The 27,510-nt window shown below is 46.9% G+C and overlaps 1 protein-coding gene and 1 non-coding gene across 2 annotated transcripts; both read left to right on the forward strand.

The window, feature by feature from the left end:
* Window positions 1-151: 151 nt before the first annotated feature.
* LOC144128885 (uncharacterized) lies at window positions 152-25,538 on the forward strand. The gene is made up of 4 exons (XM_077662664.1): window positions 152-173; window positions 21,241-21,421; window positions 22,206-22,263; window positions 25,129-25,538. Exons 1-4 carry the CDS (start codon window positions 152-154, stop codon window positions 25,246-25,248), a joined length of 381 nt encoding a protein of 126 aa, XP_077518790.1. The 3' UTR covers window positions 25,249-25,538.
* Window positions 13,987-14,085, forward strand: LOC144116863 (U6 spliceosomal RNA). The gene has a single exon (XR_013311983.1). It is a non-coding gene; the product is annotated as a U6 spliceosomal RNA (small nuclear RNA).
* Window positions 25,539-27,510: the final 1,972 nt, after the last annotated feature.

Consider the following 27,510-nt stretch of genomic DNA (forward strand, 5'->3'; position numbering starts at 1 on the left):
AATAATGTCTAACCGACGGTCCGTAAACAATGGGCGCAACTGTACTTGTTTCTGCCTAGAATGTCCGTCTGCCTAGATGTTGAGTGTTGCGGCGGTAAACTGCTGGACGTTCGCCATGGTGACCAACGTACACATAAGCCAACCATTCGCGATGGCGGGTGCCAATCCAGAAGGTGAGACCTCCCTAGAGCTGGCACCCTTTCTCCTCTCTCTCGAGCGCCGAGGAAATTTGGTTCTAGACTTTCAAAGGTGGGAGTTGAGCTTGGAGGCAGGGGCGGCGTCCTCCAGAGAAGATACAACTCGGCGACACGCCACGCTTCGAGGACATTGGTGACAAAGCCACAGCTGTTCCACACTTGCCATCATGAAGAAAATCAGCCGCCTATATGGCACGTCTGACAGTGGCATCAGGAATCCCATCAGCGCAGGTGCTCTACGCTGCAGCCACATCACCACCCTTTTCTTCCTCCGGCTCACACACAGTGCAGGCATGCACACCAAGTGTTTCATCATTGACACTGTCTATTTCCGGCGTGTGTTCCGCCAGACAGTGATGGTCAACATCTGCAGAGAGTTGCTCCGTCCGTGAAGGCCTGGCAGGGTCGCGCTGCAGACCAGGGCCGACATCAGACACTTGGCCAGCATTTGCTGATTCAGCGGGTGCGACGGCTTGTGCGGCACCAATAACATCCAAACGTTATGTCACATCCATCAAATTCTCCTGCAGAGTCGTCCACAGCATGGGTGCCACTGCGGACCGTCTGAAGTATGGCCAAGTCGCCGAAAGTCATCACACCGGGGAGTGTAAGGCAGTAACGGCGTATATTCCCAACCTTGTTGCAATTGACACAAAAGGGCGGTCTGCCTGAAATTAAAGCCAGGGACTGTAGACCGCAAACTGTCAAGAAATGAGGTACTTCGTTGACAATGACACCATCAGCGAGTTTCAGCACCATGTCTGTATTCAAAGTACAGTTCAGATCTATTTGCGAAACTCTCTAGTGCTCCACTGTCATGGAAGTAACCTTTTCGGAAGCTCGAAGGGCGTCACGAACTAAGTCATCTTCTAGATGTTCTGGGAGCCAAAGAAGCTCGAGCTTGAGTATGCTATCGCCGCCGCCGATCACGCCTCGTGTTAATCTCCAACACAGTCGCTCGCTTTGGATTGCAGATCGTCGTCTTAACATTCATTTGCGGCATGAACAGATCGGATCTGCCTAACCTTGACCAGAGCTTAACCTGAGTCTAATATCTTCGCCAAACGTTCCGACTGCCCAGAAAAGCAAGGGCATAAGCCAACCAGGATAAACACATGCTTTCGCACGTGTACTCGTTCTAGTCGTATTACAATTATATCACTTTTTTGTTTACCCAAGGGAAGAAAAAATATGATATCAGTACCTGTGCGAATTCACAAAGGCGGTTGCGCGCATTGGCTCAGCGCATATGTTGCATGTGCTCTCACTCATCAATAAAACCTTCGAAGTCTGCGCCCCTGCTCTCTTTTTTGTTTCTAGGTCTCCTGTTCTGTCTTATTCGTGCAGTCATACCCTTCTGTTTAAATGAACCAACTCACCCGTAAGAACGTTCCACAATATAATTAATAATGACAGTGCCGCGAGAATGTTAACCATAATTCATGTCATGCGGGTACTGTTCTTTCATGTCAGTAGATCTATCAGGGTAGAAGTCAGAGTTTTCGAGCACTAATTTGACCGGGGTATTATCAACCGTAACTCTTTCAACCATTTAAATGCGTCGCTTCATGGACAGTTTTTTTCCCTGCCCAACACAAATAAATCATTAGTGCCAAGAACGTCGCCAGCACGATGTAAGAAAAATAAGCTGAAAGAGCGTTGGCATGCCCACACAGCAGCGCTGCCATGCTATTTTACGGAATGTCTGTTTGTAGGCTTAACTCTGCAAGCAAGTCCTACCCAGCACGCGGTTCCACGTAACAATCTTAACAATGTACCTGGAACGTTGCTCCATACACGCGCCACGCAAGTGCATCTGCATTTTGTAGGAGGTGATGAGTTGCGACACCATGGCTTCTCGAGCATCCGCAGGGACATGCCCGCACTGGCATGTTAGTGAGCAGTGCGCCACCACGGACCCGAGCAGCCATGCTTAGTCGTGCGTGGCTAGCGCTGTGTTCGGGAAAAGGGATTCTGGTGGTTGAGCCGATGCTAAGCGTTTGGACCTTTAACGCTCCTAGCGGAGACAACAAACCACTTTGCCTCCAGCTTCCTGTAGACTGCGTCTCCGGCCTGACCCGACCGGAGGAAATCGGAAGTCACCTTTTTCTGTCGTCCTCTTCATCTTTCAATTTCCAATGTTTCACCTCGCAACTTTCCTGTCTCCTCCTGCCCTTTTGTTTTTCTTTCGGGAAGAGTTAACCTTGTGTGGCTAGCTACCTTGCGTTACGCCATATTAGGTTATAGCTGTGGTGAAGAGCTCGCGTGGGCAGGACTTTCCAGCAAGTTCCTGTCCCGTCCCCCTGTCGGGCTCCATAGTGGGCGGCTGGCCCACACTGGCCGAATAACATATGCATTTTATGGCTCCCACGGTTCCAAACATGATCGCTGTCTGAAAAGAGGGCGGAACGAAGCTGCAGACTTTTCTCTAAAAAGAAAGCAACATTCTCAGAGTTCCACATCACACATAGTGGAGTAGAAGGCAAACAAGCTAGAGTCCTATCTCCGTTCCTTGTGTCGACGTGCCTAACAGATGCCTTGGGCCTTGTCTACTATGTATCCATAATGGCCAGTGGCGATTTGTTACTCGAACTCCGTGACAATGTCCAAAACTGAAACACGCAAACATTATGTCTTTTGCGGACATCCCTGTCCCCATCCCACTATCAGTGGCGTCATCTCAGAAACTGATTTCATACATCTCAAAGAAAAAAAATTCTGGAAGGGCTCACCGATGAAAACCTCAGATATCTACTGAATCAAAATCCGTGAGGACAACAGAGAAACAGATACAAAACAATTCGTCCTCACATTCAACATAGCACATTACCTGAAACAATCGAAGTTTGATACCTAGCGGAGAAGCGCGAAGGCGATTTGCACTAAAACAAGGCACATTCTCCTTCAGCGCAAAAATGCACATTGCTGACGGGGGTTGCGTGGGCGCGGCATACTACACCGGCCTATGGTACCTGCCCAGCTCACACGCAGTGAGTCTCACGCAGAGCCACGCACACCTCTGGCAGGCGCAGCGAAAGCTGCTATGTCACCCCCTAAAAAGAACCCGCCGACACCCAGGCCGGCAACCCGCCACGCTTCACCCTTTCGGGAGAAGCCCAGCCTTGCGCCCTCTGGTTCGCCGCGGAACTCCAGCGCCTGCAGTGAGTCCATGAACTCAAACTCCAGCGCACCTCCGCTGCAGCGGCGGCAAAGCCCTTTTAGGCGAGAAAAAAAATCAGGAACAGGACCCAAATAATCCGGGACCTAAGTTTTGAAATGCATCGCCACAGATCTACCACACGGCATTCCTAATGCATTGGAACTGCCGTGGACTACTAAAAACTACAGCGATGTAACAGACCTCTGAAATTCGCTCTTCCCTGTAGCATTGTGTGTACAGGAGACGAACTAGGGGCCCATACACAAAGATATTTATAAACCTATGAAGCATTTTGGAGAGACCGAGAGCAGGCAAGTTGGCTCTCTGGAGGTGCTGCTATTGCAGACCGGAACGCTGTTGCAACCCAAGAAATCAAGCGCCAAACGAAACTCGAAACAATTGCAGTCACCGTTCATCTTCTTAAAATAATTAAATTATGCTGAGTATATCCTCAACCGCATCTGACTGCAACACTCTATGATCTAGAAGCACTTTTTAATCACCTACCAGAGCCATATCTGGTAGTAGGGGATTTTAATGCGCACTCCTCGGTCTCGTAAAGTAAAATGACAGATGCAGGAGGCGGCATTTTAGATTTTAGTTCGTCCGACAATGCCTGCCTGCTCAATACTGTGGGCACATTGACTGCGTCCCGAACTGAGGTGAAAGGAGGTGTTTAGTGATTTTAAGTGGGATGTTCTCGACAAACCCTATGAAAGCGATCACCTCACCGTGGTAGTCACCTTATCATCCTCACCCTCAACTTTCTTTAGTAAACCGCTCCCAGTAAACTCAATTTCCTCAATGAAAGTATGACTAACGAGTAGCAGTACCTGGAACGCTGCTTCGGGCCGCGATAAATATTACACGAGAGGGAGCAGGGTTGTACCGGCAAGATTGAGTGTGCACGATTACCACACGAAAACGCAATAACCCATTTCCACAAGGAGGGCTCAGAGAACTTGCCCCAAGTAACTTCAGCTGAAAGGATGAATGCTCGTCTCTTCAGTGTCCTTTCCCCTCGACTGGCATAGACTACAATAACACGTTCGAACCAATTTCCCAAAGAGCGCCCGGAACAATTCTACCACTAAGCTCCTTCGCTCCTTCACCCCCTCGTGTCGGTCAATAATTGGAGCTTGGCCCGCTTTGCGCATAGGCGACACGCTCCATAATTTCCGACGCACACACGCGCATCTTGTTTTAAAGAGCTCTATATTGCCCCGAAATTCGAGGTGAGTGGTCAAACACTGATCGTGTCGGGGTTTATCGCGCTCCTCGTTGCGCTCGTCTCAATTATGTTTCAGCGAACCCGCCAGCATGCCTTGAGTGCTTGCACGATTACGCAGGCAGCCACGGTAAGCTTCGTAGTGAAGCGCATGAGCGAACTTTGTCTTCGCGCGCATGCCAGCGCTACCGCGAGCTATCTAATGCATCACCACTGGCAAATCCGGCAGGCTGTCCGCGGAACGGCGGTCTGGTTACGTCCGTTCTCTGGGCAGAGTTTTTCGGACGGCGTTATTTTGACACAGCCAGAGATAAGGGTGGATGATAATGTGGCTCTCGTGATTGCAACCGTATAAGAAGTTTTATTGAGAAACAGGCATGATTAGTTTATTATTTTAAGGTGGCACTGAGCATCAGCGAGGCCCATATATCACCTCATTGATGACACGTATTGCATACGACACGTATGTCATGTGTATTACGCCACTTGCTTCACATTTTCTCCGCCCTCAGTTAGACTAATCGCATATGAAATATTCATCCTCACTAAACTTGAACATGCACCAACTATATGGAACCCCATCAAGAGTATCTAATCGAGGCGTTAAAGGCAGTACGAAATCTACCAGCTCGTTTTATGACATCATAATGTGATTCCCGGCTTAGCGTTACTAAGATCAAAACTTCCATTGGTCTAACTCCGCTAGCAACTCGTCGAAAGGTAGAAAGTCTATGCCTCTTTCATAAACTATACCATACCTTCCCGCATTTGCGTCAGACCCTCATTCTGTTCTGCTTGAGGGAACAGAATGAGGGTTTGTTCGATTTGTCCGATTTGTCGATTTGTTCGAACGACGTTTGTTCGATTGTCCAAGTGTTCAATTGCCCAAGTGTTCAGCGCATTCATGGTTTATCGAACGCTTTCAATAAACGATGTTTGCACACTGCCATAGCGGAATGGAACGCACTTTCCGACGATGGGGAGACTGAAAGAAACCCTGTAAAATTTGAACAGTTATTGTTAAAATATTTCTCTTGAGGTGGTGGTGGTGGTGGTGAAAAGCATTTATTTGGATATATTTTAAGAGAGGTGCTCGGGAAGAGGCCCATAGTAAGTCTCGCCCCTTACAATACAAGGCGGAGTCCCTCATTCCGGGACCCCGTTGGTCCTGACCGCTGCGCAGGTCTGCCGAACCAGGGCCTGTTAGGCCGATAGTTCCTGGCAGCCGAGCAGAGCCGCCTCCCAGTCCTCTCGGGTGCGGGTAGGGGTGATGTGTGGGGGGGGGGGGGGGGGGGTGGAGAGAAAGATTTTGCCTGCATGCCCAAACCATGTGAAAAGTGTCGGCCACCTCCCCACAGAATGAGAAACGGCCGTCAAGAGAAAAATCAAAGTGCTTGGGAACCGCCGAGCACAGCAGGGTGTTTGTATGGAGCCTAAGGAGAGTTCGTTCGCCAGCTTTACTAGTCCCTTCATAGGAACTTGGTAGCGCCGGGGTTCGGCACCAATAGTGCTCAGTTTTATCTTTAAAATAAAGAAGAGGGCTGAGATCTTTGTTAAGGTCCGCCGAACAGGCGTTCCTTGGGCGGACGAAGGAGTTCCTATTCTAAGCCTCCTTGTTACCTTCTTATTGCCTTGTTTCATTTTCATAAATCACCGTGTCAACTTTGAAAACATGTGCTTGCTATTGTTTTTATTTTAATGTACCTTATTTTTATTATCTTTGTTAACCGTTATTAACATCTTTTCTCCCCCCCCAACCATGTAGTTCTGCAACGGGGCCCTTAATAGAAAATAAATGATGATAAATGATGATGTACGAAATATGGCTTGTTTTTCACTGAAGCCCACCACTAATTTTTAAAAACAGGGTTTTTGCTTAAAGAGAACTTTTTGTGGCGATGTATTACTAAGTACTGGCAGACGAGCAAAACAGGCAAATCATTTTAAATAATAAAGTGATTAATTAAACTCTAGCAATTAACTTTCCAAGTATTATCGATAGACGCACGATTGCAATTATATATTTGCAGCCAGTAGTTTGTAATAGCCATATCAGCTTTAAGAATTTTGGAGAATGCGATTACCCCCACCGCTATAGTTCAACCTGTTTGGGCCTTCTCTCGCGCCATACGAAAAGTGCGTGCCTGCGGGAAGCACAAAGAGGCATCAATCTATTCGCGGCACTGCGTGGCGCACATGCCACGTGACATCTTCTAAAGCGCCCGCGTTGGGCGCATTGAGTCGTGAGGAGCGGGTGGAACCTGCATAAAGGAGCAGTGTTATGTTGCTCATGCCCTCTGAATATTCAACGCACTCATAATTAGCAGCTACCGCCATGCAAGACACCATGCTTTGCGGTCTTGTCAGCGCCTACTTTCCGTGATGCTTGAACTCGTTGCCCAGAGATGCAGTTGTTTTAATGGTAATAATATGCATGTTGTTCAAAATGATAGGTTCGAAAGGCAACGAAGTGCAGGACCATGTTTATTTCCTCATTTTAAAGCCTAGTAATGAACGACGCACAGCACGCAACTAGCGGTAAAGAGACGAAATAAAAAATTGGCTGCTGTTCAACCCGGCTGAACCTAGTTTACAGAGCGTAAGCTCGATTAAGCATGGTCAGACACAGTTTGCAGTGGTTCAACTTTAATGGATATCAATGACTTCAATGACCAAACTGACAGTGCCCGCTATCAGCTTCCTCTAACGTTGTTCACACCGGTGCTTCTCCATACGGGCCTTTCGCTCTTCTTCAGTTTCTGCTTCAATCGTAGCATATTTCCTCACTCTATCCTTCGCCAACGCGCCCTGTCGAAGTTCCTGATCGCCAGAATCATCAGATTCAATCAGCCATCTACGGTACACAGCCGAAGCACTGGTTCCAGCGAGTACCTCCGCCATGGCTTTCTGCGGACGTCAAGCAAAGCTTAGCGCGTTTTATTATCCGGTCAGATCAAAGGCGAGTTACGTGGTTCAGCTCAACTGCGAAGTCAGCACTGAATCACGTTGTTAGATGCAGTTGCGAAGGCGAGCGGCCGCCGCCGGCTCTGCGCGCCGCAGCTGGGCCGAGGCGCCGCGAGTCACATGGCATGACGTCACAACCATCCCCTGCTCCGCTGCTTAAAGGTGATTGTTCGAAGCGGCATGACCTTGAGGTTTTGCACAGGAGTATTTCGCGTAGCATCCAAAAGCCCCTATCAGGTGGCATAACAATCGTAGCATGCGTTAGTGGTGGGGCGTTCTTCAACGTTCTATATATCTGCGTTCTATTTGCGTGGGCATGACTACGTGATGGTAAAATCAGTTCCTCTTCGCCGACTTGGAGGCAGATGCAGAAAAATTCAGGCTCAATACGAGAAAAACGCATTGCTGCTGATTGTCTGCCATTGGTTTCAGTGGGGTTGATCGCATCAGCGAGCCTCCATCGAATCGTAATATGCACAGATTCTTTAAGTTCACCAAATTGTATTATGCGAAATCATGGCTTGCTTTTACAGATGACGCAATATATTTCTGACCATCTTTCGCACTGAAATTTTCATGTTCTGGGCCCTTGCACTCAGGCAAGCTCAATAAAATGATCAGAAAATATGCAGGAATCGTTGTGCCGCTTTACAAAGATGCACTGGGCTTCCCGAGACTCCAAGCATCACTGTAGTGGAGGTAAAAGGGGTTAGCTTCGCCTGGCCTTTTTAGGCTAGGATTTAGGTGTTCTCTTCAATTCTGGCGAGGGCTCCCAGCCATTGGAGTATCTCTTGCTTATAGGCAGGCGTCGTGGCTTAGGCAGACGCGTTTGTTGAGACGCGCGTCTCTGCATCTTTACTCTCACATCTCTCTCCTCTCTCTGCAAGTGGAAGCGATTGTGGCCCAGCTCGAGCCTATCGATAGGCTCGTGCAGTTTTCTTTTCAACCATCATTTATTTATTTGTTTATTTACTTATTTATTTACTTCACAATACTGCAGCCAGCGCCGCTGCCGAAGCAGGAGCGGTTACAAGAGGAGCGTCTTCGCAGAGCGCTCAAACGTAGCAATATCAGCGAACACAACAACAGAAGGCGGCACACAGTTTCATTGCTCAATGGTATGTGGAAAAACGATTCTTAAAAGAGTTTGGTCCTCACAAGATACGGGCGTAGATTTCTGGAATCTATGAGGGATGACGACCTTTTCGGTGGGGCAAGAAATAATTTATCTCATGGCAAACGTATTTTCTGACGGTAGAATAAATACAGGAATTTTAGTATTTCTATAGCTCGTCGTGTTTGGAGCGTCTCTAGCACAAGCTGAGTCAGCATGTTAGATACCGATGATGTTGGCCTGTGTTCTGATAGCATAAATCTGGCTGCAAGTCACAGATCTGCTCCAGCATGGCTTTATATATTTTGGATAGCACAGATCCCGCGCACCCGTCACATACTCGAGAACTGTGCGCACCAAGGTGCGATAGGCCTCGAGCGTAACGTCGGAGAAGGAATTTTTAGTTTTCTGCGCAGGAAACATAAGTCATTATAAGATTTCTTCGTACATACGTTCTTGAAGCGCACTTGGCAATTAATCCTACTGGTAATCGTGAAGCCCAAGTTTTTAACTGAGGTAGTTCTGTTCATAATATGGCCATTGATAAAACACGTCAACTTAAGCTAATTTTTTGTTGCAATGGTCTAGGAAACCGTTTTATTCAAATTAATTTGCAATCCTTTGCACTCACACCTATACCCGAGCATACAAACATCTCCATTGAGCAATAATTGTGAAGACACATAGTTAATTACCGAATAAATAAGACGCTCATCAGCAAACAATTTCACATCTATGCAGTCGCCCACATTTTTTGCAATGTCATTAACGTAGGTGTAAAACAGTAATTGGCTCAGTCATTTAGGCCAACCGTGCTTAACTATATCGAAACGGAAAAAAAGTATTCACTATAATTCATTGTCAAGTCCGTGTACTTGAAGGCAAGTTTAGTTCGAAAGAGGGCGTTTTTGTTTCGTAGATAAAACGAAAGCAGAAAAAATATCTAATTTATTCGATCAATACGTATGAAAGATTTATAACCATTTACACACATACAAACACACACGCACACACACAGGTTTTATTTCTCCAAAAACTAGAAAGTGGTCTCCAGAGTTAAAAGCATGACGAGGCCCATGAAACCCAATACATTGCAGTAGATCGGGGTTCAAAACTGTAGGGAGGAAAAAAACGTTTAGGTGCGCGATAGTTGGTTGATCATGTTTGAAGAAACGGCACAAGGGACGAGGACGAAGAAGGGGGAAGTTCACCCACAATGTATAAAAAGAACTGACATTAATGAACTGAACATTTTCACTGCATAAACTAGGTTTCCCGAAATAATAGTCCTACTTAGCCAAGAAAGTAGCCTTCAAATTCGTTGTGCAATTCAATAAGAAATGCTACTCTTAAAGAAAATTGAAAACAATGAAACGCTCTCACACATTATGGATTGATAAAATATAGGTGGCTTTCCCAAACGATACTCCACAATAGAGCGTAATCACACAACCAACAAGGGCATAGAAAAATCCGCAGAATATAACCAACCACAATATATAGCCTTCGTTGATAACAAGAAAGCATTTGACTCAGTGGAAACCTCAGCATTTATGCACGCATTGAAGAATTAGGCTGCACAAGGGTGTTGTGCGAATTACTGGAAGATATTTATAACGGCTGCACAGCTACCATAGTCCTCCATAAAGTCTGCAACAAAATTTCAATAAGGAAGGGTGCCAGACAGGTAGACACGATCTTCACAATGCTATTGACCGCCTGCTTACAGGAAGTATCCCGAGGCCTGAATGGGAATGGTTGGGGATATGAGTTAATGAAGAATACCTAAATAATCTGCGATACCCTGATGCCCTTGCCTTGCTGGGTCACTCAGGAGATGAATTACAAAATAATAGCAATGAGTTAGACAGGCAGAGGAGAATGGTGGGTATAAAAATGAACATGCAGAAAACCAAAGTTTTGTTCAAAAGTCTCACAAGGGAACAGCAGCTCACAGTTGTTAACGAGGAGCTGCTAGTGGTAAAGGAATACGTCTATTTAGGGCAGGTAGGGACTGCTGATCTGTATCAAGAGAGGGAAATAACTCAAATAATAAGAAGGGAGTGGAGTGCATATGGCAAGTTCTCTCATATCATGAGAGGCAGTTTAGCAATATCCCGAGAGAGAAAAGTATACAGCAGCTGTATCTTACCACTACTCAATTATGGGGCAGAAACGTGGAGGATAACGAAAGGGTTCAGCTCAAGTTAAGGACAATGCAGCGAGCTATGTAAAGTACAATGGCAGGTGTAACGTTAAGACACCGGAAGCGGCGAAAGTGGGTGAGGAAACAAACGCGGATTGATGACAACCAAGTCGAAATCAAGAGTAGGAAATGGACTTGGGCAGGGCATGCAATCCGAAGGCAAGGTAACCGCTGCTCCTTAAGGGTAACAGAGTGGATTCCAAGAGCCGATAGACAGAGCAAGACAAAAAGAGGAAGAGAGAAGGCAGGGACGTTAACCAGAACGGTGTTCCGGTTGTCTGATCTGCACTGGGGAAGAGGGTTGAGGGGATAGAAAGGAAAGGAAGGGGCGAGGAGCACAGTTACAATCGGGCAATCGGTTTCTTTGCAGGAAGATATTCGTCTCAGTAACCGGAAGCACTAAACTCTACGACACAATCGCAGTTGGCCTGAATAAAAGATGAGAGATTAAGTTGCCAGTTTTTAAATTCCGGATCATAAGAAACAAGCAGTACAAATAATGCAGTAAGAAATAGTACTTGGAGACAAAAACTCTCGCTACATTGTTGTGACGCTTTTAGCGTGCCAAGGCAGTTGAGGTCTTCATGGCGATTAAACGGTCATGTTGAATGAAGCCACGAATGTAATAAGAGTTTATGGGCATCGAGCAGACGCTGCAAGATACTGTTCTGAAAACTGACCCGACGAATAAAAGTGCCTACGTTCGAAAACGCTCAAAGAGCGCGAAAAAGTAATAATCGCTTCGTGTTAGTTTTCGTTACCAGCTCACTGACAGTGGAGCAAAAAGAGCTAAACAAACACGGCAGTCAGACATACGCATGCGACCCGAACAACGAAAACTTCAAACGCGTGCACGGAGAAAGTACGCAGTGGAAGAAACGAAATCCTAGGCATGCAACGCAACACTACGAAGACTGAAAGCACGCCGGAACAAATATCACGACCGTAGAGCAAAGGCGGCTTCATACCGCAGCCTCTACCAAGAGACCTAACCCTTATGCTTACTGACCAGGTCCACCTCCAAACGAGCGGATTAATTAGGAGCCGGCGTTCTCAGTCTGGCCCGCCACCCGGCATCGGCGGCCTCGGAGCTTGCCACTCGATGCCGCTGAAAGAAATGGAGTTTGTGTCGAGTGCCAGACGGTGCGACCGGACCGCCTGTGATCCGGTGTGGTGGTATGTCTCATGCCCTATGTGTACTGCTATGTCCCGTGGTATATCCCATGTTTACAGCCACCGAAACGAAGATAGGCCTTATGTTTCAAGAAATATACTAATTTATGCGATAAAACAAATGAACACGCCTGTAAACGTGACACAACTTGCCAACGACTGTTGTTATAAAGCTTCAGTGCTGATATAAATCTGTAAGCGAAGAACATGTCGGCGCTGTGTAGCTTCCTGCACACACGCTTGAACAACGCATGTGCACAAAAATGTTACAAAGCAAAGAAATTGCGGATTGGTTTCTCCGAATCCAACTGTGATGAAGGGCCCCTGCGACTATGTACTCTTAGTCCTACAAGGACAACAGTCAGAAATACCACTCCCTGTTAACTCAGCAGCTCAACACAGCTGGAGCAACTGGGTGGTACGAATTTATGTTCATAGGAAGAGCCGATGGGTTCGCGCATTCAATGTGCACATATTTTTAAAATATATATAACTTATTTCATATATGCTGACAGAGAGAGAGAGAGAGGGTTTATTGATAGGAAAGGCAGAGAGGTTGGCCTGAAAAATAAATGTCTGGCCTGCTACTCTGCTCTGCGGGACGGGAAGAGGAGATAAAAGGAGGTCACGATGGGGGACGATGATGATGGGAGGAGGCAGATGAAAAACTACTTAAAAAAAAGGCACACTTTCTGACATCACAAACGCGAGACAAGGTCCGTGTCGCTCAAAAAGCGTGAGAGCGCTCGCGTTGCCTTTACAGTTATAAAACTATCTGGCCAAGCGCCGAGGATCAAATCCTCAGAGAGGAGCGATGTGTCCATTGACATCAGAGCAGATGCGAGAATGAGTCTTTCCCGTGCATACGCTGGACACGCCACTAAAACATGTTCTATAGTCTCTAGCACGCCACATGTGGTACATTCCGGGGAGTCCGCTCGTCCTATTAAGTGCAAGTATTTGCGCGTGAATGCCACTTTTAAACGTAGTCTACGGATAACGCATGCAATAGGGCGAGGTATTCCGCGAGGAACTGAAAAGGTCATCGTCGGATCTAGCCGTTTAAGGCGGATGTGGCGGGTGTCTGGCAGGGCCCAGTACCTAGCCGTCGCCCTCCTCATCAATTCCGAAAGGAGGCAAGTTGTGTCCACTATAGAGAACGGTACAGCTGTATGCAGGCCACTGCTGAAGGCGCTCCTTGCTTCAGCGTCGGCGGTCTCATTACCATCGAGTCCGCAGTGTCCGGGGATCCACTGAAACACTATACGGTGGCCGTTTCCCTGAGCAAATGATACGAGACTAATGATATCAAGAACCAGAGCTTGGTAGGCTGTGTGACGTAAGAAGCATCCTAAAATGTGTAGCGCAGGTTTACAGTCGGTTAAAATGCACCACTCCTGAGGCGGTTCTCCGCAGATGTGGCGAATCGATTCCCGAAGGCCCACAAGCTCTGCAGCGGTTGAAGTAGACTTGTGTCCCAAAATGAATCTGCGGGTCGTCTGTTGTGCAGGGATTGCGAAATTATAATAATAATAATAATAATATTAATAATAATAATAATAATAATAATAATAATAATAATAATAATAATAATAATAATAATAATAATAATAATAATAATAATAATAATAATAATAATAATATTAATAATAATAATAATAATAATAATAATAATAATAATAATAATAATAATTGGTTTTTTGGGGGAAAGGAAATGGCGCAGTATCTGTTTCATATATCGTTGGACACCTGAACCGCGCCGTAAGGGAAGGGTAAAGAAGGGAGTGAAAGAAGAAAGGAAGAGAGAGGTGCCATAGTGGAGGGCTCCGGAATAATTTCGACCACCTGGGGATCTTTAACGTGCACTGACATCGCACAGCACACGGGCGCCTTAGCGTTTTTCCTCCATAAAAACGCAGCCGCCGCGGTCGGGTTCGAACCCGGGAACTCTGGATCAGTGTACATATACTAAAATTGGAACGATACAGAGAAGATTAGCATGGCCCCTGCGCAAGGATTGCGAAAGCTGCTGTTGATGCATTTGGAGACGCAGATCCATCCGTGTAGGCATGCGCACATCTGTGGTATTCTGACCAGATGTAGGCAAGTGCGAGTTGCTTCAGTCCGCTAACCGGCATCGCAGACTTCTTGATGATGCCAGGGACATGCAGGCAGACTGAAGGCTGAGCCATTACCCATGGGGGCTGCAAGGAATGATGCGGCAGGGCATAGTCTGATGGCAATACGGAGCGATGGAAGCGCAGTACGCGTGCAAAACTGCTGTCTGGTCGCTCATCAAAAATCTTTGTCAGCGGTGCCGTGTAAGCGCACGTAAATATACACGAAGTGGTTCGTGTGACAGGTAGACCGATATTGGGCACGCAAGAGATTCCTCAATCGTGCCTTTGTTCGAGGCACAACGTGGTAATCCGAGGCATATCTTGAGCGCCTGTGCTTGGACACTCTCTAATGTCCGCAAGCAGGAAATACTCATGTTAGAGAGTACAGGAAGGCTGTAACGAACGTAGCCAATAAAGAGGGTGTAGTAAAGTCGAAGCAAGGAGCGCTCCGTTGGACCCCATTTAATGCCTGCCACAAAGCGAAGCACATGGCAAAAAAGAGTGAGTCTTTTCTTTAGCATGTTTATATGCTGAGAGGCAGACATGGACCAGTATGTAGAAAGCATAGGCGAAAATTAACAATAAAGCACAGGAGATGCGCCCGGAGGGTAGTACAGCACGCAAAAATCCGAAGGAGCGAGATTACCAGTTGGATGCGTGCGGTACGAGTAGAGAGAAAGAAAAACGTAATTTATTGAAAGGACGGTGAAGTGGTAGGCCGGCGGTAAAGTGAGCCTGACCTGCAAGCGCTCGGTATCCAGTTTCGCTGCGTGATGTGAAGTGCATACACAAAAAGGAGAGGCGCCGCTATGGCAGGCTGACTTGAAAATTGGTATTTCGGAAAGGAAATGGCGCAATAACGGTCTTACTCGCCGCCAGCACCTCATCCGCGCCGTGCAGGAATGGATGAAAAAGGAATAAAGAATAAAGTCAGAAAGAGTTGCCGTAGTGGAGGTCTGCGGAATAATTTCGACCACCTGGGTCGTGCACTGATATCGTACAGCACACGGGCGCCTTGGCGTTTTCGCCTCCATCGAAACGCGGCCGCCGCGGCCGGGTTCGAACACGTGTACACCGTGCCAGTAACCGAGCGCCCTAACCACTTTTTAACCGTTGAAGGTGTTTGATTTTGACAGGTGTTGCGTATCACGCTCTGCGGGAGCAAGTGGGCACGAGTCCTGTTCTATTTCTCCCGCTAAAGCTGCCATTTATCATCGAGCTACATCCGTGGGCTGAAAGAGGATAACACAGAAGTTTTCAAGGCGAATTCAAGTAATCTGCTTTGTTGTAAGCGCCAAATTATCATTCTTAAGGCTAAATCAGGAACTTGTGCAGATCTAGGGACCATATGTGGCGTGGTTTGTCGCACCCGTTGTACTGCATTGGCTCAGTCGTCATTACTGCGCGAGGAACCGCACAAAAAGACAAATTAAACGTATTAGGTACAGATGTGAGCTCGTTGGTAACTAGTGCTTAATGTTAAAACGAGTAGATTCAAATACAATGCGAGACAAGAGACCGTCATTTGCCTGTCTTGTCTGCCTCACGCTCTAATAATACAGTGATTAATATTGTCCCTGTAACTTTTATATCTGGCACACAGCAAAACAACAGCGCATGTATCGCTGATGTTATGGCTTCGGTTAGGTGTGTTCGTTTAGGCTAACTCGATTAGACCGATCTGGAAAAAATGTGCCTGTCGGCTTCACGTAAACGCTGGCTGGTGGAGATGGTCAGCCCGACAGCAGGAGGTGGATTCACATGCCAGGCCATCTCGCACACGGCATTTACTCGCCGTCACGCCTAGGAATGGGATCATGTGAGGGAAGGAGAGAAACTGGTTTGCTTTTCCTAAAATATTGGCAAGTGTATGTTTGCTTCTTCTGCACTGTAGGAACCGGTTTGCCATTCGAGCTGTCGCGCCTCGGTTCGGTATCAATCTCAACGCGCAGTGGTCGACTTGGGGTGACTTGTTGAGCCAACCGTTGGGCTGAGCAATATCACCGGAAATTAACGGCTGAACGTTATTTTGAATATGAGCCTTGTCAGTGTCAGTGCTCTCTGAGAGGCGCGCAATAAGTAAACCGGTTTCTGATCTCCCCCGCGTGCCATTAAATTTCCAACTCCATCCACGATAAACCTACCTGACTTTGCGCTCTACCCTCCGTGTTTTCTTGCTCAGAATTTGCGGCTCTTTATCGCAATGTCAAACGTTATTTCCTTCATTAGTTCTGGAAAAAAATGGTCAAATATGACAACCCTTTAATTTTCGTAAGCGGTCGCGAAAATAGGTCTCCTTAAAAAAGGGTCGAAGCATTTATTGGTTCTCTGTGCTCATAGAGAGATATATAAATTTAATCAAATCAAGAAAAAGAGGCCGGCCAGAAAGATTGATATCTGGGATGCTGCTCTGCACTGAGAAGGGGAGGAGCGGAAGAAAGAGGGTCATGATGGACGACGATGTGGTGAAAAGAGAGATGACAGTCTGTGTACACACATTTGAAGGCATCACAGCAGTGAGCCGAGCTGGTGTCACTCAAAAAATGTGAAAATACCCGCATTGCCTGGGCTGCTTGCCAACTGTGTGGCTATGAGCCCATCAGTCAGTCCTCCGAGAGTGGCCTGCTATCCAAGCGCTTCAAGGAAGCAGCCAGCGTTATTGGCGCGCCTATACCGGACGAACCACTAGCACACGCTCTACAGTCTCGGCCAACCCACAAGTGGCACAGTCTGGGATGTCCGCTGGTCTAATTAAATGTAAGTATTTTCGCGTGGAAGCCACATTTAAACGAAGTCTATGCATCAAGCCTGCATGAGGCTGCCGAATTGCACGCGGTACAAACATTTCCAACTCGGATCTAGTATTTTCAGGCGGATGTGCCGAGCTCCTCACTGAGCCCAGAATTTTGCCCTCGCATTCTTTATAACGTTGGAGAGAAGGCAAGTGGTGTCCGGTCTAGACGACGGCACAACTGTACGGAAGCCATTGCTCAGAGCAGTCTTTGCTTCAGCAACGACCTCCTCTTTCCTATGCTCAACATTTTGCTGAGTAATGCCCTCTAGAAGCATGCACAAAAACAATGCCTACAGAGTGTGTTTTGTAAAGTTTTTGTTGTTACCGTTGGTACCAAAAGTATAAATTTTTTGCATTTTGTTTCCGACAATGTACGGGAAAATCTTCCTTTTTATAAAATGCTTCACTGGTGTCTGTAACATGCAGGACATTCAAAAGAGGAATTTGAAGCTAATTTCATGGCAAGTCTCATTTCCATAGGAATGGGACTGGATCTGCAGATACTTGTAGTTTTGACATCGACAGCAGCGTCTCGATCTGTCTGTCTCTCCCCTTCTTTCCGCAGCTTGGCATTTTCAGCGCTGTTTCTTTCGCTCGTCGACCATGTCATGCACGATTGTGCGCAGCAGCCTCAGTTATTCCGGACAGCGGTAGGTCCACGTGACGATGACCCTTAGCGAAAAAAGGCTGTGCTGAAATGCATTTCGAACACATTTATTAATTTCATATTTATTTTGCAATTGTTGTGCATATGCTTAATAGGGTAGGATGTTGGGCCAGTTGGTGTAGCGACATAATTAAAACTTTGCGCAGGAAAACACAGGACGGGAGGGGGAAACACGCACACACACACACACACACGAGCGCAAACTTGCAACTGCATTTTCAGAAATGATACACCGCCTTAAGAGGCAGAGAGGGCGCAAGCGTACAAAATTCAGAACATAACATGTAGGAAGAAAAGAGCACGCTCATAGATACTGCAAAAATTGCATAAAGAATAGGCACATGCAGAATCTTATCAGAACTAATCGGAAATGAACAACAAAAGCAGGCTATCCATTGCGGAGAAAGGCGAGTTCTTCCGTGGTGCTAATTTTAAGGGCCTCTACAATTTTCCGGGCCAGCGTATCGGAAGCCCGCCCGATAAAAACAGTAGAACGGAGGAAAGGACGGCATTGCTGTTTCTTCTTATACCTTTCAGTATAGTGTTCGCATTTGAGGCAATGCAAAGACAGGTTCGAGCCGCCACTTGCCCCCAGGGAATTGGCATGCTCTCTGAGCCTGTCATTGAGGCAGCGCCCTGTCTGGCCTATGTACACAGACCCACAGCTGAGCGGAATCTTTTACACCACACCAACAGTGCAAGGCACAAACTGAGTTTGGTCTTTGATTACACATTTGTTCTTCTTTGCCCTTTTGCTTTGGCACCTGCTGGTCATGGCGCACAGGCGGGACAATTTCAAGGGGGCTGTAAAAACGACATCAGCTCCGAACTTATTAGCCACCCTCTTGACATTGTGCGATAGCTTGTGCACATAAGCAATGACTTGAAAAGGTCTTTTTTTCTCTTGCCAGCGTAGGGTGAGGAACAGCGACGGCCCTCTCAAGCCTACTAAATTGTTTGAGCAGCGACTCCGCCACAGAACCTATTACCAATCTCGGGAATCCGGCTTGCTCCAAACGTTCAACCTGGTGGACAAAACTGGATTCGACCGTATGCGTGCATGACTTTTAAAGGGCTGATCTAAGACAAAAAGACACAATGCCACGTTTTACGAGCTTAGAATGAGATGAGTCATATGGCAACAATGCTTTCTTCGAACGCGGCATATAAGACCAACAAAGGTGTTTGTCATTTTGTCCATATGCTTAAATTGCAATGCGGATACTTTCTAAGTATCCTGGGAAAAATATTTTGAACATTGTTAGGAATGCAACAAGTCCGCTTAGAATGTTTATTATACATTAAAAATATTGCCGCGAATCTTTGCAGTGTTTCTTCCTTCTTCGAATGTGCTGACACGCCACTTTATCGCTTTGTTTGCGACGCAAGACGCGCCTTGATTTATCTGGATTGATAGCAGCCAGGCAGAGCTGATTCTATGTTGTTCCGGAATGTTCTAGTAACTTTACACGCTTTATCTCGAAAGTTCGCTATCAGCCTTAAATTGAGCACGGCCGACAGCGGCGGGCATTCTGTTCGACGACCGCCAAGCACGCTTGTTGCTACGCCGCCGCCGAGGGATTTAGTCCATTGTGGGCGCAAGTCAGCCAAAATAGAGAGTTGTGTTGACACACCAATTTCGCAGCCTTTCTGCTCTCCGGTGTGCAGTCACCACTTCGTGACATCAGGTGGAGGTGCTGGGTCGCCCTCCATGTTCCGGACACCCCCTTCAAGTCGTGACGCCAGCCATCTGAGCTTCTCACCTGAGGACGAGCCAGCAGCTCAGTGAGCCAGCTGACGTCTCCAGGGAGAAGAGCCTGAGTTCGGAACCCTGCCGGACCGCACCAGACAGCGAAAGGACGCCACTACGAGCACCGCTACTTCACCAAAGATGTCGTTCCCGATCATACTGCAGCAGCCGCGGGTGCCGCCAACTTCCAATGGATCCCTAGGCGAAGACTCCGAAGAATGGCTGGACCAATATGAGCGCGTGGCATCATTCAACAATTGGGATGATGCGGCGAAACTCTGGCACGTCTTTTTCACACTGGAGGGCCCAGCACGCACGTGGTATGAAAACCACGAGTCTTCCTTATCGACATGAGACCTATTCAAGAAGGAACTCTTGAAGGTGTTCACCAGTGTCGTGAGGAAAGTCAGCGCTGAACGACTCCTCGAGTCCAGGATCCAGCTTTTGAATGAGCTGTGCAATCCGTCCGGACACGACGACCACCACCAGCGGCAACTTGCGGGAAGTGATCCGCGAAATCATCCGCGAGGAGCTACGCCGATTACTGCCATCCCCCCCCCCCCCCCCCATAGCCGCAAGCAGCGACTCTCATGGACGTGGTACGGGAAGAATTGCAACAGGCACTTGGCACCCCGACGGCCACAGAACCCCAGGCCATGACGTACGCCGCTGCAGTACGCACTCCTCAGCCCCAACGACAATCCCTTCGTCCTCTCCAACGTGAACCACTTGTTCCCTAACTCCGCCTTCGTGCCCCCGCCCGCCAAGCCTATGAGAGAGGCTCAAGCCCCAGAAAATGGGACGCCTGGAGGACTTCCGACGACCGGCCGTTGTGCTTCCACTGGGCAGGCCATATTCTTCGTCACTGCTCGTACCGACGTATCGGTCTTCGAGGATTTGCCGTTGACGCCCCGTGGCCAAGCTTCGGCCAACGTCCGCAGGAAATCGACGAGTACCTGCGTCGAGAGGAGTACACGCCAAACCGCCTTTCGCGCTCTCCACCGCCGTCAACCTCGCGCTTTTCTTCGCCACGCCGCAGCTACGCAGCCGCGGCACGAGGAAGGTCTCCCAGCCCCCGTAGGGGAAACTAAAGACAGCAACCTCTCAAGGTGAGGTTGCTCACGAGCGAAACACCGAAGATCCTCCACCGACCATGCCCCATGAAGACGCTGCACCCGCTACGCCGCATGAAGAAGCTAAACTCGCTGCACCGACGCCGCACAAAATGACAACCCCGACCACGACGCGACCTGCATTCAAAACGACGCCGCCACACAGGAAAGCTCCAACGACACGCCCCACCCGCGATTCGCATACGCGACGAAGCCGTGACCCGACGCCGAGGCCGAATTGCAATGCAAGAGCCAGGACATCAGACTTAAGCCCAAACTCGATGGAGCGTACACACGAAGCGCCTACGCGCACGAGCGTCTGGAAAACCGGTCTGCGCATGCGTGAGGCGCGAGGCGCGAGCGGGGCGCGAGCAGGGCGCAGATATCTGACAATGGTCAGATATTTGCGCCCCCGCGCGCGCGGAAGAGGCTTGTTGGTTTCTGACTGACGTGCACCAATGAGAGCGCAGCTCTCCCAACATCCGGTACGGACTTTTTCGCGCCGTTTCCTCGGTTTCGCTTGGTTCGCCTATGGCTGCGGCGATGTCTGAGGGTATAAATAACGAACTACTCATTGCTGCTGTAGAGAGGCGGCGCTCGCTTTGGCTGGTAAGCGACAGGCTGCATAAAAAATAAGCACTTTGGAGAGAAGTGGCGGAGGATGTACTACCGAGAGCGCCAGGTAGGCATACACTTTGCTCGTGATGAGCACTTCATGGTTGAAATGTGAAACTTTTCGCGTTACAATTGTGCAGAAAGCGTGGACCTTGTACAAAAACGCTGGAAATCGCTGTGCGACAAATTCTGCCTCCTGTACACGGCACGTCAGTTGGGGCGGAAGAGCGGCGCTGGCGCGGACGACATCGAGCCCACGGATTTCGTGTGGGCACATTACGAGCAGCCGTTGTTCCTCAGGGACACGATGGTCACCAGGCCGTAAGTTCATCAATATTTTTATTCCCATACCGAGCTGTTCGCTTTAAGGAACACAAGCAGTGCCGTCGTTTGCCGTGGCGGGAACACTGCAGGCGTGAAGCAAGCGCTATTTGACGTGATACGATTACATCCGAAGTGAACGTGTTCTTGATGCAGGACTTGTTGCAAGAAAATGTGGCATAATCTGTGGCAAAGCTGCAGCTGAGCGTGCTGTTGGCAATTGCTCCACGTCATAAATCCAACGTAAAGTGTGCAAATGCGCCCGACACAACCACCCGGCTGCTGCTTGCGCCGCTGAGCAAGCAGAACGCCGAGCCGCCGTGACACTGGCGGGAGCTAATGATAGGTGTATGAAAATCAGGCACTTTAAATGTACGGAGACTTCATATGCTGCCTTAATTGCTCAGTAATGTGTATTCTTAAATAGGCATTTTAAGCAAGCATCTTGTGTTGCTTACTGGGCTTTTCATGCAACTTGAATGCCACTGACGTCCACACATTAAAAATTACATCTCGGCATTTATTTCTGCCACGAGAATGTTGGAAGTTTACAACATAACAGGTAGAATTTTTGCTACTGTTATTGGATGAATTGTTCCTTTCCGTGTTTGTTTTTTTATAACTTATATGAGGTATTATTTTCATGCCCAGGTGAAAATCTGTTAATTAGATAGTTATCTAATGGTTTCATCTGGTCCCAGAAGGAATTCTGGTTTGCTGCTGGTTGAAATAGCCCCTGTAGGGCACCAACTATTTTTCGGCTTTAATCTACTTGTCCCAAAAGGAAGCCTCTGGTTTGCTGCTGGTTGAAATGGTCCCTGCTGGGAGCTTCTGGTTCTGAGGTGAGATCTACTGGCTCCTACTGAACTTTTTGTTGTCAGATTTACAACTTTTTTCTGTTGTATATGTTGTAATGGTCTTCCTCAACGCACAAAATTTTTCATCAAAATCTCTTCGAGGTTTTCTGCCATACATTGCAAAAATAGTGCTAAAATTTAATGAGAAAACTATGTTTATTAACTAGCTGTTCCCCGCTAACACCTATGGGAAGCCCTTAATGAGAGAGTATATAAGCATGAGCGCATAGTAAGTTTAAACCAATGTGAGTGTATGTTTTTCATATAAGTTATGTGTATTGCTGTGCTTTGTTGTTGGCACTCAGTTGTTACGATTAAAGCTGCGTGTTCTCACTATAGGCAGATCTGCGTGGCCCTGCAGGGCAACACATTTTAGTGTAGGTTGCTTCTGTTGTCCTGAATCTTTGGAGTGTGTTTATTGTCATTAAGAGACTCTTTAAAACATTTTTTAACTTGTCAGAAAGGGATGAAATTTAAGGTCATATTACACGGATGGTTTATCCAAGTAAATGTTCGCGCTATCGGCCGTTACTGGTTCCAGCAGGTACAGGGAATGGATCAATAAACCATTTGAACTGGGATAATAAAGAACCTCATTTGGACATTTTCACCGCAGTCCTATCTCACACTTGTAGATGCCTGTAATGACATACCTGCAGCTCATGGTATTCTATTTAAAAGGATACCCTGTTGCTCAGATTCCAGTTCATGATCAGGAATGCCAGGTGGCGGAAATAAATGCACAGATTTCATTTTTTATTTGTAGCTATTATGTGGTTGTGGGAATTAGCATGCCAACCAATTGTATTGAAACAGTTCCCTCGTCATGAAATGCACGTGGCAGGCCGTGTGGATACGCTCAGTCAAACAGAAGTGGCGAAAATATGCTTGAGGGCATATCAGCTGCATTATTAATGAAGAGAACGTGACAATTCGGAATCCGCAACGACACTTTTTTGATGCAATGATCACAGCTTGACTCTTGGCTGCTTAAGCAGTAAGTGTAGATCACGTTCAAAATATCACAAAGCAGCATGACCAGAAATAAGATCAACACCTTCAGTCTTACTTGCCTGTACACTTCAAATACAAAGCCCTCACAGTGAAATACTGTTAAAATGAAGAAGTAGTATATGAGTTGACCAAGAAACACAGCAAATGGCACTGTAACATACAAAATATATTGCGCACTGAAAGAAAATAACAAGGCTTTGCATTGACTGGAAGCATTTCACACATCTAATATGCGACTCCAAATTAAACGAGTTTCCATTCCGTACTGACATATTAAAATACTCATTTTTTCCTCGAGCTACACGAGAATGGAACAATCTAGACATAGATATTACTAACAGTTCATCATTAAATGCGTTCAGTGCCCAGGTTATAGATCACCTGTTTGTTTCCCAGTAGTTATTCTCATTTTCCACACTTTTCTGCCCTGTTTATTTCTACTGTTTTGTTTGTGCCTAGATTGAAAATACAACACTAACTGCAGCCGATTTCCTTTTTTTGGTATGCTTGTCATCATGTTTGCCGCCTATTATTTGTATCTCAACTTGAATTCTCTAACCGATTTTGTAACTATTTTTGCCATATGTTATTGTTAAATTGTTTACTACAAACATGTGCACTACAACTGTATCATTCAGAGCCCTTCCTGTTACAGTCCTTGATGGGACTTACATTATCAAATAAAAAAAAATGCTCAACATACTGTGTGCACGCGAAAGGCCTCATGAAGTTTCCATGTTTATGCATATTCATCTAGGAAAATTGGACGCTTTATGTGTACAAAAGGAACACCACTGTTTGCAATGTGCTTTGTGCATTACAGATAAAATGTGTTTTCTATCATGTGCACTGTCACAGCTAAGAACTACGCGAGATTCCGTGGCACCAAACAAGAGACAAGGCACAAGTGCTCTTTCCTTCCTTGTTGCGCGCTATAGAACGGCACGTGAATTACCCACTAGCCTGAACCCTCACAGTTCTAAGCTAAGGATCATAGGCAATGTTACCAGCGGTTCACCATTATTCACTCACTCACTGCTTTATCAATCAGACAGGAGTGCCATGTTAAAGTGCAGATTTGCTGCACCTACACAGATACTTTATAGGCAAGCCAAGGAGCTGCATAATATGCTTAATGTGTGAGACAACTACTTAGTGCAATCAATGAACCTGCATATTTTATTTTCCATACAATGTGCACCAACTCCACACATATAGTTCTTTGGGTCACCACTATGCATATGTAACTCACATGTATCAGATTTTGTTTCATATAAGTTCCAGTTGACAGGAACATCTTCCTGCAACCAAGCAGTTGAAAAATGGCAGCACTTTTGTTGCATTAACTGCACACCAAAACCTCAGAGGGTAGCACAAACATGTGCCACCTTTATACTGCTATTATGGTAGTCTTCATGAAGAGGCCAGTGGTAGTAATACATAGCAAAAGCAGCCAAAAGATGAAGCGGTGCAGTGCACGAAACAAAACATTTGGGCACATAAGTAGGCAAATGGCTTAGAGCAGTTTCAAAATTTCACAATAACGTATACAGGACATTACAAGATAAAAATGCAAAAAAGCTAGAATATACAAGACAGTATGCTCAAAAAATGGTATGCAAGACACAAGAGGGAACAGAATATGAGGATGCCACAGTATGTACAGCTGTCATGAACCAGAATAGGGTAAGTCCGTCCTGCAAATATCATTATATGACCTGAAAATGATGAATGGAAGTAAAAAGACTCGTTGAGCATATATCGACACATTCTTGCAAACAGTGACTTGAAACACGCAACTTCATGGTGCATATATATGTACACTCTCATATACAGGACCTGAGGAAACTACAGGCAGCAATTCAGGAAGCCAGGTCCAAACGGGGTGCCAGGGGCAAGCAGTACGCCGGCGTACCAGCACAACAGTGCCCCAGAGCCATCAGAGACCATCATTGAGTTGGAGGAGTGGCGCCTGGACTGCGCATCGCAGGCGTCACTCGTGCACGAGGTGGTGACTGACGAGGCACTGCCATCACGCCACGAGTCGCTGCCGTCAAGCCACGAGTCACCTGCGTCGAGCCGGTCGGTGCCATCCCTCCAGGCACCTGTTGGCTTGCTGGAACAAAAAGCATCAGTGCTGCAGTCATCAACGCCTACACAGAACAAGCGAAAGAGAAAAAAGGAATATGCTGATGATGCTCTGGCTGAACACATCGAAAAACTCACGGATGCACTGCAGACATGTGATGGACATGATGAGTACGACCACTTTTGTCTTTCAGTGGCCAAAATCATGAAGCGCGTGAACAAGAATCAGCAGATTGACCTGCGCGCAAAGGTGCTACAACTTTTTAATGAATTTACTTTTGAATGACGTTCCACTGTTTGGAATCTTTCTTTTGCCTCTAGAATATGCTTAAAATGTGACACCAAAATAGTAACATTTATGCCACAATGTGAAATTGCGATGCGCGAGATTTTGGTCAGGAACATCTGCTTGGTTATGTTCCTGACACAGGCTACGGGATTCACGAGTATAGACAATTCCTTTACTCCAAGGAAAGAATTTGTAACAGGCACCACATAGGCTGTGCTTTTGACTGCCTAAGCACATTATGCGTAAAGAGGCGTCAATCTGGTGCGCAAGCCTCACAAAATCGCCATTGTGTGCACAAATTTCACTCCCGACGCTGTGAGTCTAGCTAGCACTTACCAAGGTTGTGCGTTTTATGAGACACAGCGTCATTGCCCAAATACATATTTTGACAGTAGCCGTACTCTTGTTTGCCGTGAGCGTTCATTATACCAGTGGCCGTTATAAGCAGGCCTGACTGTGCTTCTTTCCGGTCAGTGCAGTGCTGTCGTGTTCGTTCCTGAATACATAAGGCCGCAAACAGCTTCATGCATGGCCAAAGCTAACGTAGTAAGAAGTTCGTATGCATTTCTCTTAAACACTAGGGTACCTTACCTTCACTGTCTAGGATGACACTGCTGGTCTTGCACCCTGCTCAACTGCCTCCTTTGATATTCCTAGCTGCTGCCACTGCCAGGGAACTTCACCAGCCTTGCTTCAGAAGTACGCAGCAAACTGCTCCCTGGCCGCAGCAGCATCAGTGTGGTGGTTTCGTGCAAGTTTCGGAGCCAGTGGGAAGTACTGACTCTCCACACAGCTCTCCCCCACCCATTGCTTGCCTCGCTGCCAGTACCCTTCCACTACATTCCCAGACATGTCTTCCCTATCTGTCAAGTTCTGCGACTGTGGAGTTCGGATAGTCAGGAAGTTGTAGAGGATGCAGGCAGCCTTGACAGTGTAGTCCACATTACTCGGGTGCAGAGGGATAGTGCGCAGTAGGATGCGCCACCTGGCCGCTGTAATTCCGAAGGCGTTCTCAGCACAGCGTCTGGGGAAAAAACCATAACAATGAACGAACAAAGATTGTGGCATATCCAGTGCATTTATTAACGAACACATGCATGGGAATACAGATAGAATGGAATTTTATTTTTCCAGGCCTGCTTGCTTTGAGCTTTCCATTTACTCAAGCTGACATTTCCGTGTTGTGAATATAAAGTGTATTGAGAAAGCTTGCATTAGTTCAATGTCAGTATAATTCCAACATTTGTTGCAGTTATTTTCATATTCTCTGTTTTGAATTAAGCCTGTGTTCTACCACCTTCTTGCACCGAGAACTTGGCAACCGTGATTAAATAATGCCACATCATACCGTGCTCTGCTTAACCGGTAGTTTAAGATCCTCTTCTGATTTTCTCGCTGCCTAGATGGATAACGGTGCATAAAGTCAACTCGAAGCTGGAAGGCTTCGTCGCCCACGAAAGCGAAGAGCGTAGTCTCTTGCGTCCCAGGCAGTCTTCCAATTCTTGGAATGTCCAGGCGTCCCTCGCTAAGGTCACACCCGAAGTCACTTTTTTTCAGTGTGCCACCATCACTAAGCCGGCCTTCAGCACCGACATCCACAAGGATATACTTGCATTCACTGTCGACGACAGCCATGAGCACAACAGAGTATGTGCCTTGAAATGAAAAGCGTAGCACAATTAGCACAGGTGGCAGCACACCTAGTCTGAAATGTTCAGTGTGACAATGACAAGGCATGACTGCATGCTATACAGCATGGTACAGTAAAATCTTATTATAAGAGACACTCTTATAAGAGACATGCGGGAATGGTTTGATTGGTTCCCCTGTTTGCCATGTTA

Source organism: Amblyomma americanum, chromosome 1, assembly GCF_052857255.1.
Source record: "Amblyomma americanum isolate KBUSLIRL-KWMA chromosome 1, ASM5285725v1, whole genome shotgun sequence".
Lineage (NCBI taxonomy): Eukaryota > Metazoa > Arthropoda > Arachnida > Ixodida > Ixodidae > Amblyomma > Amblyomma americanum.